This window comes from Quercus lobata, chromosome 11 (assembly GCF_001633185.2).
Source record: "Quercus lobata isolate SW786 chromosome 11, ValleyOak3.0 Primary Assembly, whole genome shotgun sequence".
NCBI classification, from domain to species: domain Eukaryota; kingdom Viridiplantae; phylum Streptophyta; class Magnoliopsida; order Fagales; family Fagaceae; genus Quercus; species Quercus lobata.
Window position 1 is genome coordinate 29,329,812 of NC_044914.1, and position 16,499 is coordinate 29,346,310.

Genomic DNA, 16,499 nt, shown 5'->3' on the forward strand with positions numbered 1-16,499 from the left:
AAGAAACTCAAATCAAGTACGCAAAGTCTATACAAGAAAACATAATTAAGTACACTGATGATAAATACAATGTTTTACTTATTGTAAAAAATAGAACAAGAACTTGCTACATTATATACTCTTCCCATCCGTAAGTTCTTGTTTCTTATTCATCTGCACCAAAAACTTTTCCACATGAATAGCTAATGCTAATAATTTTTTTAATTACCATTAGATATGTACTACAAGTCAATAATTCCTTCATCCCTATTTATTACATTTTAGATAATGGGTTAATGTTGGAAAATTGAAGCTGATTGAGTATATGAGAAAAATTAATTACAGTTTCCTGAAAATATTTTAATTTTCCCAGAGGACAACATTTTTGGGACTCAGGGATTTTTCTTTCTGAGCCAACTGGTTTATGATTTTGGTTAGATTTTATTTGAAAAGGAGAATCCAAATCAAAACAGCAACTGTTGTTTGCAAATATGTTAGGGTTGTAAGGCTAATTCTTGTATTTGGTAACTTTTGGGCTTATAGTATCATATACATCCTGTGTTGAAAACAGTGGCGCTTTAACAATAACTTGGAAACCTTTGATTTGCAGTATGATGAGGATAAAACTCGAATAAGAGATGCAGTGAAGCTTGGAAAGGTATAATATATCAAAGTTGTCTTGTTTCTACTTGCAACAATTTTGTTAGGTGTCTAATGTGCTGGTGATCTTCAGATTATGCTGTCATCTACCTGGACACTTGAAGACTTCCAGACTGCTATTTCAAAGGATGTTCATTCTCCGCCAGTATCAAATGTCAACTTAAAGGTCTCTATTTTACTCTCAGTAGTTGATTGTTCTTTATTTCCTGTGTCAGTGCAGGGCATGTTCTTTTTGTTTTATTAGAATGCTTTGTTGCTCAACACACACATCTGAATACATATATTCCTTAATTTACTTAGCTGGACAACTTTAATCAATTGACTTGGTATCACAGTACTAAAAACAATTTTTTATTTATCAATTGCTTTGACACCTTGTTCTGTCTTGGGTTGGAGACATTGGGTGAGTGTGTTGCTTAGCTGTGGATTGGTATTGTAAGTGTAAAAAGAGTGGTGAATCAATAATTCACCTGCTTTTCTGTTATGATGTTGCATAATAATTATGGTCTTTCGTCTTGTGTTTAATTGCGATATATTGGGTTATGCCTAAGAGAGTAGTTGATTTGTTGGCGTGTTGGAAGGTGTTTTGGAAGATATCAAAATGAAGATATTTGGAATGCGTTTCCTTTGCGTATAATGTGGTACATTTGGAATTGAACGGGGCACATTGGTGGTGCAGGAGAATTTTATTATAAAATTTAGTTGATTTATTTTTGGATATCAATTGTGTTCTTATTTTAGGTCCTCGTATTTTTATTTTAAGGTTTAGGATATTTTTGGCATTCAATAAGTAGGGTTTCCTACGCCAATTAGACTTAGGGTTTTGTTTCCTATATGAGCAAACTATTGTACTCTTATGTGGAGCTGATTTGGATGAATTAAGTTTTTTTTTTTTTCTTTGGTCTGGTGCCAACTCCAGCCAACCTTAGGTGCTAACTCCAGCCAACCTTAGGTGCTAACTCCAGCCAACCTTAGTTGCTAACTCCTAGTGGGTTTTTCACTTGGTGCCGACTCCAAGCAAGCTTAGAGCATTCACATAGGCCTCCTCAGATTTTTAGTTAAACTAAATAAAATAAAAAATAAAAAATAAAAAAACTACTTTTTGTAGTTTAGCTATCTTTAATTTTCATTCACATACATCAGACTCAATACTACCAGACTCAATACTATGTCACTATTATAAATTTATAATTAAATATTATTTTCCTCCCCTTCACATTTTTAATCCTAAATTTCACAACTGCCCAACAAACTCACAACCCAGCAAACACCCACAATGCAAGCAGTGCTGCACACCCTTAACCCAAAAAACTCTCCTGAACCACCACCATGGCACCACCATCGTTGGAATCTTCACTTAGATCGATCTCGGCATTATCACTTAGCTCAATCTCGGCACAGACACTTAGCTCGGTCTTGGAGTGTGAATTGGATTTGCTCAACAAATGGGTCTTCTTCTTCCCATGTGAATCAGATATGGGTTTTTGAGGGGTTATCTGGGTTTGATGTTGGATTTAGGTGATTGATGTGGTTGTGTTTGGGTGTTTTTTTGTGGACTGAACTTGATAGTGTGAGAGGGAGGTGGAGTGGAGCTTGGTGTGTTTTTGGTGATTTTAATATCATCAGATACCCAGCAGAGCGTCTTGGTTGCACTTCTATTAGTCCAGCCATGTTCAAATTTTCGGACTTTATTGAGAGGAATTTTTTGGTTGATATACCTTTGGTGGGGGGCGAGTATACATGGTTCCGTGACTCAGAGAACCCTTCTATGTCTAGAATTGATAGAGTGCTGGTATCCGCTGATTGGGAGGATCACTTTTTGGATGTGACTCAAAGGCCTCTTCCTCGAGTGATTTCAGACCATTGTCCTCTTCTAGTGGAGGCAGGTGGAATGTCGAGGGGAAAGACTTCTTTCAAATTTGAGAATATGTGGCTTAAGGTGGAGGGATTTGTGGATCTTGTGCGAGGTTGGTGGAACGGTTACCATTTTGTGGGGTCTCCTAGTTATGTACTAGCTTGCAAATTGAAGGCTCTTAAGGGAGACTTGAAGCATTGGAACAAACACGTTTTTTGGGATGTGTCTTTTAGGAAAAAATGCTTGCTGGCTGAGCTTTTGGACTTAGACTTGAGAGAAGGGATGCAATCTCTGTCTTCGGCAGATAGTGCAAGAAGACTTGAGATAAAAGCTGAAATTGAGTATTTAGCTTCTTTGGAGGAGATTTCTTGGAGGCAGAAATCGAAAGCTCTATACTTAAAAGAAGGGGATAATAATACTGGGTTTTTTCATAGGCTTGCTAATTCTCATAGACGTACAAATGCTATGAGGGCTGTGGAGGTTGAGGGCATTTTGTATGAGGATGAGTCTGCCATTCAGGATCAAGTGGTGGGTTTTTACAAGTCTTTGTACCAAGAGACCGAATCTTGGCGGCCCACTATTGATGGTTTAGAGTTTGCAAATCTGGATGAAACTGATAGGGTTACTTTAGAAAGGGAGTTTGAGAAAGAGGAGATCATTGCAGTCCTTCGGGAGGCTAAGGGTGATAAGGCCCTTGGTCCAGATGGCTTTACTATGGCTTTCTTCCAAAAATGCTGGTGTGTTCTTGAGAAGGAGATCTTGGCTTTTTTTGCAGACTTCCACAAAGAATGTATCTTTGAAAAATCTCTCAATGCCACATTTTTGTGTTTGATACCCAAGAAGCTTAGTGCAGTCAATATTAGAGATTTTCGCCCTATCAGCCTTGTGGGTAGTTTGTACAAGCTACTTTCTAAGGTCTTGGCACATAGACTTCGTTGTGTTTTGGATAAACTTATTTCTAATTCCCAAAATTCTTTTGTTGGGGGAAGACAGATTCTTGACTCTGTTCTAATCGCAAATGAATGCTTGGATAGTAGATTAAAGAGTGGTGTTTCGGGTGTGATTATTAAATTGGATATTGAGAAGGCTTATGATCATGTGAGTTGGAGTGCCTTATTTTACCTTATGGAGAGGATGGGTTTTGGGGAGAAGTGGGGGAGATGGATGAAGATGTGTATTTCTACTGCCCGTTTTTCAGTGCTTGTTAATGGGTCTCCAACCGGTTTCTTTGGTAGTTCTCGCGGTCTTCGCCAAGGGGATCCTTTATCTCCACTCCTATTCTTATTGGTAATGGAGGTGTTGAGTAGATTGTTGAAAAGGACAGAAGATGGAGGCTTTCTCAGTGGTTTCCAAGCAAGTCCCAATGCAAGTGGTGGTTTGCAAATCTCTCACCTTTTGTTTGTTGATGATACTATTCTCTTTTGTGATGCATCCGAGGAACAATTATTACATATTCGTATGGTTCTAATTTTCTTTGAAGCTATCACAGGACTGAAAGTAAATGTTGGTAAGAGTGAGATTGTGCCGGTTGGTGAGGTTGGGAATTTGGATGCCTTAGCTCGTATTTTATGTTGTAAGATAGGCTGTTTACCCATGTCTTATTTGGGTATGCCTTTGGGGGCACATTATAAGGATTCCTCTATATGGAACCCTATCATTGAACGGATGGAAAAAAAGGCTTGCAGGTTGGAAGCAGTTATATTTGTCAAAAGGGGGTAGACTTACTTTATTAAAGAGTACCCTATCAAGTCTTCCTACATATTATTTATCTTTGTTCACTATTCCACAACATGTGGCAGACAGATTAGAGAGGATTCAGAGGAATTTCCTTTGGGGGAGTTCTAATGATGTTTTTAAATTCTCACTTGTTGCTTGGGAGAAAGTTGTGTGGCCCGTGGAGGTAGGTGGTTTGGGGATCCGGAAGATTAGGCTATTTAACCAAGCTTTGCTTGGGAAGTGGCTATGGCGATTTGGGAATGAGGTCACACATTTATGGAGGCAAGTTATAGCTTCCAAATATGGGGAGGCCAGTGGGGGATGGTGTACTAGAGTTGTTAGAGGGACGCATGGATGTGGTATGTGGAAGAACATTAGGAAGGGGGTTGAGAGCTTTTTTGGTCACATGTTGTATGCAGCAGGTGAGGGTTTTCGTATCAGATTTTGGTATGACCCTTGGAGTAGCCCTACTGCCCTGAAGGATTTATATCCGGCTATGTTTGCTATTGCTATGGATAAGTCAGCTATGATTTCTGATATGGTTGACTATGCACCAGATGGGGGTGGTAGAAGCTGGAACTTACGTTTCCGTCGTGCTTTTTAGGATTGGGAGACAGGGATCTTTTATGATTTTTTTGCGCATATCTCATCCAAGCTACCTAGAGGGGGTGATGACACCATGATATGGCTATTGAACCGTAGTGGTGTTTTTGATGTGCGCTCTTTCTATTTTTCATTGCTAGCAGCCCCGTCGGTGTCTTTTCCTTGGAAGAGCATTTGGTGTGTTAAGGTCCCTAAAAAGGTGGCTTTCTTTTTATGGACAGCTGCTAGGGGTGGGATTCTTACTATAGACAACCTTGTTAAGAAGGATTTACCTCTTGTTAATTGGTGCTGCCTTTGTCGATGTGAAGAGGAAACTGTGGATCACTTATTGATCCATTGTAAGTATGCTCATACCTTGTGGAGTGAAGTCCTTCGTTTGTTTGGGGTTCAGTGGGTGATGCCCAAGAACGTTGTTTCTCTTCTCTCTGCATGGTGGAATTGGTTGGGTAGTCACACTTCAAATGTGTGGAATATGGTTCCAGCGTGTCTTATGTGGTTAATTTGGAAGGAACGCAATGCCCGAACTTTTGAGGAAACTTTGAGACTTGTAGATTGTGTGAAGTCCTTGCTGCTTAGGACTTTGTTTGAGTGGTCCCGTATTTGGGGGTTTACGCATTGTCATTCTTTGTTTAATTTTCTTAATTCTGTTAGCCTTTCTTTTTGATTGGTTTGTATTTTTTTCAGTGCAGTGAGTTTACTATCGTAAATCCATTGTACTTCTATTATCAATAAATTTGTTATTACCTATCAAAAAAAAAAGTGTTTGGGTGTTTTATTGTCTTTAGTGGTGTCATGGTGGTGGTTCGGGATAGAGGTTTTATTTTTTATTTTTTGTCTCTGGTGTTGCCTTGTTAGAATTCTGATCCTTTAGCACTTCAAAACTCGAGGTCAAGTTTTCTCCAACTAGGGATAGAATGTTGCAGGATGCACAAGGAGGATTTTATTTTATTTTATTTATTTATTTATTTTATTTATTTTTTATTTTTTTTTTCTGGATGTCCCTCATATTTATTTTAGGCCCTCATATTTTTATTTCAAAGTCTAGGGTATTTTTCATTCAATAAGTACAGTTTCCTACACCATTTAGAAATTTGGAATTGGGTTCGCTTCCTATATAAGCAAACTATTTTTCTCTTTTGAGGAGATGATTTGGATGAATGAAAATTTCTTTCAATTTCTTTGGTCTAGTGTCGACTCCTGCCAACCCTAGGTGCCAACTCCTAGTGTTTTTTTTGCTTGGTGCTGACTCCTAAGTTCCCATCCTTTTATTTATTTTTTCTTTCAATTTTATTAATGAATCCTTTTAGGTTGTCATGTGTCAATCGAAGTTGAAGATGATTTTTATTTAAATTTTTTTAACGTTATATGTATGATTGGATGGCTGCCGTATGTGTCCATTCTTTCTCTAAATTGCTTAGTTTCTTGATCTTTGTAATTTTAGACAACTTTTATGGTGCATCTCATGTATACATCCCATGTATCTGGGCTGTGCCCTTATTTGCATAATCAATAAAAGTTCTAACTTATAAAAAATTCTCTTTTTTTCATTGCTTACTGTTCCCCCAAACTCATAAAGTATCTAGTTTCCATGCTTCTCCAAGTTTTTCCCTCAAGTAACCTCTGCAAATCCTTTGAGACCTTTATAGACTCATTAATTTCATAATTCTAATCAAGGAAATACAAATATATGTAGAGTTTTTTAACCAATCCATTTGTAGACAAGGCACTGGATTTCCTTCTAACCCAATTATAGGTTATATGTAACTTTCGTAAAACTATCTCTACAAATGACGAAAAAGTCTCAATTTGGAATTTGGGACATTTCAGAAAATATTTACTACAACAAATGTCTTTATTGGTTTAAACTTTTAAATACAAGGTTGTGAAAGCTTGAAGAACTTTTAGTGGCAAAGGCCTCCTGAGAAGAATTTTCTTTAACAAACTCTACAAATAAAATAATGGTAGTCAAAATGAAGAAGTAGAAACATTCCACTTGGGGATGGCAATTTTGCCCTGCCCCTCCCTGCTTCGCCTTGCGTGGGTTTTCCTTGCCCCACAAAGGTCGTGGGGTGGGGATAGGCCAAGATTTTAGCCTCGCATCATGGGGCAGTATGGGGATGGGTTTAGACTTTTTAGACCTATTTTGCCCTGCGTTGATAAGGGTTATAATTGTAAATTTTTCATATCCTAAAACCCCACTATTTAAACAAACATATTAATATTATCTTATTTTATTCTACCCAACGTGACTCTCTACTTCTATTTTGTTATGTGTTATACTATGAGATTTATTTTTTATTTTTTATTTTTTTTATTGTGATATTGTCTTGTTAAACACTTGGATAATATTATTCAGTTTTTGCTAAAAATTAGTTTGTTTTGATGGGATAAATTTAGTTGTAATTTTAAGTATATTTTTATTAATGAAACAGGTTTTATTAAAGAAAATTGTAGCAGTTGTGGGGAAAATTAATAAGAAGTAAAGTTTTACAGGGTGGGGTGGGGATTCACAGGGCCCCAAGGGGTGGGGATGGGGCAAGACAACCATGTGGGGCGGGGGCGAAGACCCCATCCTTCGGCACCGCCCCACCCCATTGCCATCCCTAAAAAAAAAGGTTGCAATGCTTAAAGTGGCACTATTTGTTTTGTTATTATCTCTTAATGTCTCCACCATTATCTCCTTAGATGATGTCTGTTATTAACTCAAGTACATATCCTGTAACCTGCGCAGCAGTGCTTCTTATAAATGCTATCGATCAAATTTTGGATGAAAAGCTTTTTTCATACCTAGAGGTTGTCTACAGTTTACAAAAATGCTTTAGTAAAGACACTAAAAGACCAATGCTTGCATGCAAGGCATTGTTTATGATTTCATATATCTATTATCATCTGAAACTTTATATAAGGTGCCATCACATGTAAGATATGCCCATAGTACCTATCTACATTGCTAATAGTTGGGCTGCCAGTAATAAGAATCATGGTATATGACCATCGCATTACAAATGTGATGCTCTAACCTCTGAGCTAATTGGGCTCACATAACAAAAACTTGTTTACCAACCATACATTGTCTAACCAAATCAGTATTTTGTTGTATGTGTATTATATCAAGGCCTGGAATTTTAGAAATGTTTTGTTAACTATGATGAGTTCTCTCTTACTGATAAGCAGTCATGTTGTATGAAGTAATTGAGTTGCTAAAGGCTTGTATACATCTGTTGAGAAAATCAAAGATTTTCTGAATCTATTCATTTAGAAAATTCCTTGTTTCCTGCAGTGTGTGCATTTTTCTTGTACCTTATGCCCCCTTAATGATCTGACATGATGTTCTACTACACTGCAGCTGGTATTTGATGAGTTACTGGAACGAGTTAGGGAGAAGGAAGAGAAAGAAGCTAAAAAGCGTAAACGCCTTGCGGATGACTTCGCTCATCTGCTTTGTTCAACAAAGGTGTAACATGCTTTGTAGCAACTATGAGATGCACTCATTATGTAATGGTTGAGTATCAAAAGGATTTTTTCCGTCTATCTAATTATTTACTTCATTGCAGGAAATATTTGCATCTTCAAAGTGGGAGGACTGCAAACCACAGTTTGACAGTAGCCGGGAGTTCAGGTAATTTTTATTAGTAATTGAAACAATGGTACTTTGTCTTAGGGTCCATTTGGAATAGTTTATTTTCATTGGCTTATTTTGCTTAAAAAAAGTTGGGTGAAAGTATTGTTGTACCTAGAAAAAGTGAGGCTTTAAAAAGCTAAACATAATTTGGCAGTGAAGATAAGCTAAAATTTGAACTTATACAAATACACACACTTAAAACTCTTTTTGTATAAATCATTTTTTTGGAATTGATTGTTGTTTACCAGATGGATGATTTCACACTTCTACTTATTTAGTGCCAAATTCTATATTGTTTGAGAGATTTTGTTCTATTAACGACTTCTTGTCCATTGGTGGACACCATGAGCAGCAATTGACAACCTTGTCCTCTTTGGATACTTTGATTGCTAAGAAGGGCAAATACTCTCTTTTTCTTCTTGGGGAGGGGGGGATACATACTAGAAAGTCATTATGTTAGTATTAATGTTACTATTTCTATTTTTCACCTATCTTTTTAATTGCAACAATGCTACTCTCAAACTTCCACCAATATTTGAATTCTGTCCGATCCATTTCCCATCTGACTTTTAGATGTGACTTGACACATGACACTGTCTAGATTGACATGGTACCCTTTTATTCTATCTAGCAACAGATTTGCAGTATCCTTCTGGCAATTTTCTTTTTCAAATTTGTTGTTGATAAAGACATGTTAATTAAATTTAATTAACAATGAAAGTCCTTTCTCTCTCTCTCTCTCTCTCTCTCTTACACCTTTCTCTGCAAATTGTAATACAAGTTTGTCCTCTCCCACGTTAAGTTTAGCATTTCCAAATGCTTGTTCTGCTGCATTTTTAAAGCTAACTTCCCTGAGGGGGTGTATGGACTATGGAGATGTCACTGAGGGCAGTGGTGAAGAAGCAGAGGAAGAAAGGGAAAAAGGTGAGGGAATGGTGGTTGTGGAGGGAGTTGAGGTAGGAGGCAAGAGGGACATTGAGAGGTGGATGGCCGGCGGTGATGTTCTTGGGCTTGGATTGGATATGGGAAGGGGTGGTGGGGATGTATCTTGGGCTTGGGATTTGATTTAGGGCTAAACACATGAAACTTTAGGGTTTTGTTTGGAGAGAGTGGGCGAAAGGGTGGTTTTTGAGAGGTGATTTGGCGCAATTAGTTGACTAGTGGGGATTAGCTGTTGCTTTGGCTGCATTATTATGCCATTTATGTAGATGAATGTGTGTGTGTGAGAGAGAGTTCAGTGTTTTGGGGGATTTTGTGGCTCTTGTATTGTTTTGGCAGCAGTGTGGTTATTGTTATGGGATGGTTTGGGCCACGAGCATGGCTGTGGTTTTTGGGATTGCTGGTGTTAGGTTTCAGAATTTCAGGCCATGGATGTGGCTGTGGAGTTGGTGTAGGGTTTATGTGGCAGGGAATGAGGTGGAGGAAGAGAGAAAACACTGTAAATCAGCATTTCTCCTCAATTCTAAAATATAAATTTATGAGTTTTCAGTTTAGGTGGCATCTGACATGGTTGAGGTACCAGCAATTTAGGCAAGTCACTAACTTTGTTGGCTTGAATTTGGACGGATGGATGAGAGTGATTAATCATGTGGTTGGTTGTAGGAATTGGATGGGTAAACCAAATATTTGGAATATGGTTCCATGATGTTTGATGTGCATCATATGGAGGAAATGATGTAGAAATACGTTCGAGGATATGGAGAGTATGGGTGAGAGGCTTATTGCCACCTTTTTTGTTGGCACTTTGTTTGAATGGTCTCATGCTCAGGGTTTCATATCCAGAGATTCCATTCCGTTATTCTTAAAGTCTGTCCTTCTGTACATAATTTGTTGTAATTTTTTTTGTATTCTTTGACTACTTTGTGCCTTCCATGCATGAAGTAGTCTTCTTTTAACAAAAAATAAAAAAAAATTCTAACTTGTCAAAAAAAAAAAGAAGATTTTTGTAGGATGGATGAAAATTGGAAGAATGCCAATTGCAATCAGAAAGTTAAAGACAAATTGGAACATTAATGAAAGATTTGTTTACTGACTAGTTATTTTATTGTTATTGGAAAAAATAACGGCAAATGAAAATAAATAACCTAGAAATGCTACCCGTGTTTTAATGGTCATCAAATTTCTAATTATATTGTACCTATAACTTATGTGGGCTTATCATAAAAAGAAAAAAAAAAAAATGCTGTACGTGTTGGTTTAGCTTTTTTGGACTTATGTAAACTGTCAAATTCATTCTTAGATGACCTTTGCTTGACATGAAATATAACAGTTTTGAGTACCCTTGTGTGTAGTTCCATAGGAGAAGAGAGCTTTTGCAGGGAGATATTTGAGCAACATATAGCTCAACTAAAGGAACAGGCAAAAGAACAGGAGCGAAAACGGAAGGAGGAAAAGGTATTCAACTAGTACCAATTTCTACACCATGAGCATTCATCTTCTCATCATATTCGATTATTGACAATATCTGAGAGTAGAACCTTTGCCAAAGTGTTCACCAAGTGAAATGCAGAGTATTAATATGTTCACATGAGATCTGGGGGGAAAAAATTGTTTTACACATGAATTTTTATCTATGAAGCACGGATACGTGCATGGGTACGACACGGTGATATGGCAATTTTTGAAAAAATAGGATACGGGTAGGCAGGATACATCTATTAAATAATTATTAAATATATTATTATTTACATTTTCTATATACTATTAAGCATTTATTTTTCATACCACGTTAAATATATATCAAGTTAAGAGTAATAATAGATAATAAAGCAAATCCATGACTATTAAAGGATGTTTAGAAATTATAATACAAACCAAGAGTAAAGATATTTATTAATTTTCAAATGCACTATTACTATTTAGAGCATGAATGCTCTCTTTATTTTGTGAAAGGGTATTTGATTCCTCTTGTTCTTGTGTCCTAGCTGTGTTCTGAATATATATATGTATATAAAGAACACAGCTGGGATACGCATGCAGAAGTGTTCTAGGTGTGTCAAGTGTCTGACAAGGGTACGGAACCCCAAATGAAGTGTCTGTGATTCCTAGATTTTTATTTAGTTTGTCTGGAATATGACAATATATGTATCTCTCTCTCTCCCCCTCTGTGTGTGTGCATGTGCATGTGACCGTCTTCTCTCCGTGTTATGTTTTAGAATGTGACGATTAACACTTGCTGAGAGCACTTGCATTTTCTGAATCTTTCGCTGAATGCATCACGCTACCCTAGCTTTTCTAGAGGCTCATTTTATTGTGCAAACCAGGTTTTCAATTTTGACCTTACTATGAATTTTTTTCTTCTTGTAGTGGTTTTAGGATTAGAGAAGTTGCTGAGGTAATTTGGTCATCTGGAACACAAATGGCAATGCATTTGTAAAGATGGTGCAATTGGGCTACGTTTTATATTCAGCAAAAAAAACAAACAAACATACAAAAAAGTGCTCCACTTTATAAAGTAACCGAAAGTAGTATAAGTATTGAGGAAAGACTTGGCCTACAATTTAATTGTGGACCTAGTCTCCTAGGTTTAATGGCATGATGAGGAAGGATTATGCATAAATATTGGTTTGCACAGTTTAGTTATTAGCCTGTATGATAACTTAGCCTATATGTACCCTGGGAAATAAATAATAGGAAAAAAGTAGGACAGTGTCTGTATTTTTGGCTATCAATTAATCATGGGTATAATGAGGTGTATGTATGAATTGATGTTGCATAATACATATATAAGAACCTAAATTCCAGAAACTTCAGTATATTGCACAATTCATGCGTGAAAAAGCAAAGATAATTTGAACTTGACTTCCCATATTCACAATTCCAGTTTCTGATTTTTATTCTGTAGGCAAAGAAGGAAAAAGAGAGAGAGGAAAGAGAGAGGAGAAAAGCCAAGCAGAGAAGGGAAAAAGAGGAAGGACGTGAAAAAGAAAAAGATGAACACTTTAAGAAGGAGAGAGCGGACAGTAAAAATGTTGATGTAGGAGATGTTCATGTCTATAAAGAGAACAAAAGATTGGGAGAAGAAAGTATTAAGAAACAGAGAAAGCGGCATCATAGTTCTGAGGATAATGTCGATGAAAATGAGAAAGTCCGGTCAAGGAAATCCCATGGATCTACCGGTGACCACAAGAAATCAAGACGGGTAAGTTAATTATTCCTTTATTGCATGTTTAAGCTGGTTTTGATTTCTCTTGGTTCATTTGGTTTAGTACTTTTAACACTTGCATAACATGCAACTCTTTTTGCTGATAAATGGTGCAGCATGCATCTGCTACTGAATCAGATAATGAAAGCAGGCATAAAAGACATAAGAGGGACCACCGGAATGGTTCTCGTAGATATGGGGGTCATGAGGAGCTTGAAGATGGGGAGTTTGGTGACAATAAGCAAAATTTGGTAGATACTTAATCCTACAAAGTTCTAATTCTTCCACCACCACCCTCTTTTGAGACAAAGAGGGTAGAGAGAGGGGGGGGGGGGGGGGGGGGGGGGTTGGATATCAAGTTTGATATATAGTCATCATTAGCAAGATATTTAATTTCAAAGTAATCTTACTTATATTTGCAGTACCTTGTTATCAGTGTAAATACTGCTTTTCAGATTAATCAGCCACATCTTTGTCTTATAGTGACTTTGGGTTTCCGAGAAATTAATTAGAGGTAAGTCCTATAATGTTTGTAACATTTTTAATATCAATTGAAGAGGTCAATTTCTAACCTTCTATAAAATGACTCATAAATGTTGGAATCTCTACTAATTTAAGCATACAGCGAAAAAGAAGTCAAATATGAAAGCAACTGTGCAAGTGTCATTGCACATCATTAATGCTAAATAAAATTCTAATTTCTTGGTTGTTGACTTGCTGATTCTTGAGGATGTAAGGTACCATTACATCTATTTGAGGAGAAACAGAATATAGTAAACAGAACTTTGAATTTTGTGCACTCTTTTTGTCTTCTTGGCAGTTGGTGGATGTTTTACTCATTCAGAAAGAGGATATATTTTTACTTATTAAAGAAAGAACATATTTTTATTTTTTGGCATATACAAAGTACATGGAAATGTGCCAAATACTTGATAATCTCTCTGGGAATTGTAAAGCTCAAAATTAAACTCATTCCACTCTGGTATGCAATTCCTTGAAGGCTAAAAGTAATAATCCTGCTGTATTTTTTTAATTATTTATTTTTATAAGAAATGAATACGTAGAGATAAGCCATATTATATGTAAAACCATCCTGTACGCATTCGGTGTACTAGGGCACTCCCTCCACTTTTTAACAAAGCTTCTATTAAAAAAGGAAGCACATAAAATGAAACTTTAAAATCTTATAAAATATGTGCAAAATGTATATGCTTGTAATGTAGTTAAAAAGTAGTTGGAATGTGTCCATTCAGTTTGTCTAAACCGGTTAGCAGATTGATGTGTTTGTGACATGGCCTGGCTTCTGGTTTAATGGTCTGGGCCTCTGCCTTGTTTTGCAGTCTGCAGAATATGCAAAATTATAAGGCTTAAGCTGGCTCCTTGAAGTGTTTTGCCTTTCTTAAAAAGAAAAAGAGAGAAAAAGGGGGGGAGGGGTGGGGTGGGGTGGGTGTGAAGCTAGAACTATAAATCTTTGGCTGCTGTGATCTCATGTGGGAAGGATCAGGAGGATGTCATATTCAGTTTTTTTGCTCTTGGTGATTGTTGCATATCTGACACATTAAAAATGATTAGAGTGGAGAATTTGTATTGAGTACCTAAGAAATAATAATCTTCTGTTTGATTAAATTTTATTTTTGTGTGTGTGTTTGAGAGAGATAGGCATTTAGCTTCCACAGTGCATCATTTCCCTACGTTTGGGAGAAGAGAAAAGGAGAGGGGGGACCAAATGTTAACTATTGACTTCTCAATTCTCCTAAATTTTTTTTTTTTGGTCTCCTCATTCTGTAGCTTTTACTTCTTGTTCTACATCCTGTGTATTATTCTCTTACATTTTGGTGACAATCATCAAAACAATTACTTGTCATAATTGATAGACTATGATGCATTGTATGCCTGTTTGCTAGTCCTTATCATATACGTATCCTCTATATCTTTATTTTGAAGCATGAGATAAAATCTTCTTTTGGTGTATATGCCTCTGTATAATAATGTCATCATCCTTTCATATTTCCCAATGGCTACTACTATCCACTTTATGTCTACAGACTCTATAGTTAAGCATGAAGGAGCATGAATCAATTACTTTTCATTTCTGTATCTTGCTCACAAAGTTGAGGGAAATAAAGCAGTAAAAATGAGGTGCTGTTAACTCACTCAGTTGAGGAAAGGTTGATTGATTTTCATTTTCTCTAAATTTGTTGAAAGCATGCTTGTGTGCATCACTTCAAGCCCTTGCGTGGAACTAGTCACATTTGGAATTCTGATACAACTTGGTGGTTGAACAAGTATCTGTATCTGTGGATGGAGCATCTGTTTTTACCGAAAAAATAATTCAATTATTTCTTCAACAATCTCACCCATGATTGCATCTCCTATCTCCGTGCCTATTTTCCTCTTTAGTTGCTGAAAATTACTCCATTCTTCTAATGTGCTTGACAAATCAAAATTCATCAGGTGGGTTATGTTCATAAAGTCTCCACTTGGTTTCCCCAATGAGCAAATCTGCTTATAGATGATTTGCTCCATGTCTTCCAGCTCTGAGATGTCATCAGTATACTTGTGTCTTTCACCCTTCCTTCCCTGGGTTTCTTCGGCTTCCTTCATAGGATGGAGCAGGAGTTGTTTCCTTTGCTGCAACAGCCTTTTGTTTCTCAGGTACTGAGAACAAGTCCAATTGAACCCCCTTTTTTTGGCAAAACCAACATGGATTTTTTCCTCTATTGGTGAGTTTATTAGTACTTCCCATAGTGAAGCAGACAACATGAAGTCTCCAGCATCTCTTTTGTTTGGAATGGAGGTGTTACTTGATGGGGCTTCTTTGTTTGTGATGAAATCAGACCCTGTTTGTTGCAAAGTAAGATGCATGTTAATAATTGGAGAGCGAAGATGTATGGTTATGTTTTTCATTTTATTTATCAGATAAAAACTTGTCATGAAACTGATGAACCTTTGTTGGATATTGCTTCCGTTAGTAGTGATGCGTTGCTGAGTTGCATGTCACCTTCCATGCTCATCCAATGAAATTTTGCATCTGCAGCAGTCTGTTAGCTTAGTAAGTGAGCATAATCAATGAAACTGTAGCAAAGTAATGCTGCAAGAAAAATTGAAGTGAAATCTGAAGTGCGTCCTTGCTACCATGCTTTATAATTAGAAGCTGTTGTACCTTTACTTTCAAATTCTCAATATTGAAGGTCACTGAAGTGCTAGCATGAGTGAAGACAGGATGTCTTTTAGAATGCAAAGAATGTTCTTTGACATTGCTGTTATTCGAGCGATATGCATTCAAACATTTAATGGAGAAAATCCAATTTGTTTTTTCAATTCGCCTGGTCTTTCTGATGGTCTCAGTAATGTCATCATCTTTATTGCTCCTTGCGCAATTTGAAAGCTCCTCGCTGTTTTTAGTGGGAATAAGCTTGTACATTAACGATGCTAAGGACTTTGTTGTGAATAAAATCCTTTTTCTTCCCTTGTTTATATCAAAATGGTGTGATCTCGTTTGGTTCTTGGTTGAATCAACTGACTGGTTATTGGAATTCAAGCTCTTCGTGTATCTTCTTTCTGAAAGGTAACTAGCCATGGTGAAAGGCTCTTGTTGGTCCTGGAGATGTTCTCTAAGCTGTTTTGCAGGTGCTGGCTTAGATGCAGGGAAAGCCATTAAACCTTGAAACTTGATGTAGGAGTGAAAGAGGATAAAGGTGCTAGTTTAAGATGTTAAGAGAAGATGAGGGTGTAGGGTAACAAGTGGAACTTTGAGCATGCTTGTTGTGGAGACTGAACAGTAGAACCTGATTGCATAGTTGAGATATATATAAATGTGATGGGAGGAAAGAAAGGGGGAGGAGCCAAACTAGGGTCAGCAATCCTGTAATTGATTGGGGACAACCAAAAGTTAAAACTAGGAAATCTTCTCATTGATT

The 16,499-nt window shown here is 36.9% G+C and overlaps 2 protein-coding genes across 2 annotated transcripts in view; one reads left to right on the forward strand and one right to left on the reverse strand.

Annotated features, from left to right (window-relative positions):
• Positions 1–13,144, forward strand: part of LOC115969378 (pre-mRNA-processing protein 40A-like) — a 34,113-nt gene extending 20,969 nt beyond the window's left edge. The window contains exons 23-29 of the mRNA XM_031089008.1: positions 590–637; positions 713–805; positions 8,160–8,267; positions 8,368–8,432; positions 10,727–10,829; positions 12,280–12,576; positions 12,696–13,144. Of these exons, the coding sequence (XP_030944868.1) occupies positions 590–637; positions 713–805; positions 8,160–8,267; positions 8,368–8,432; positions 10,727–10,829; positions 12,280–12,576; positions 12,696–12,842 (861 nt within the window). The 3' untranslated portion in view covers positions 12,843–13,144. The remainder of the gene's footprint in view (positions 1–589; positions 638–712; positions 806–8,159; positions 8,268–8,367; positions 8,433–10,726; positions 10,830–12,279; positions 12,577–12,695) is intronic.
• Positions 13,145–14,399: 1,255 nt separating this feature from the next.
• On the reverse strand, positions 14,400–16,237 carry LOC115966686. Its single transcript, XM_031085865.1, has 3 exons — positions 15,743–16,237; positions 15,527–15,620; positions 14,400–15,419 (listed from the first exon to the last, which is right to left on the reverse strand). Exons 1-3 carry the CDS (start codon positions 16,235–16,237, stop codon positions 14,896–14,898), a joined length of 1,113 nt encoding a protein of 370 aa, XP_030941725.1. The 3' UTR covers positions 14,400–14,895.
• Positions 16,238–16,499: the final 262 nt, after the last annotated feature.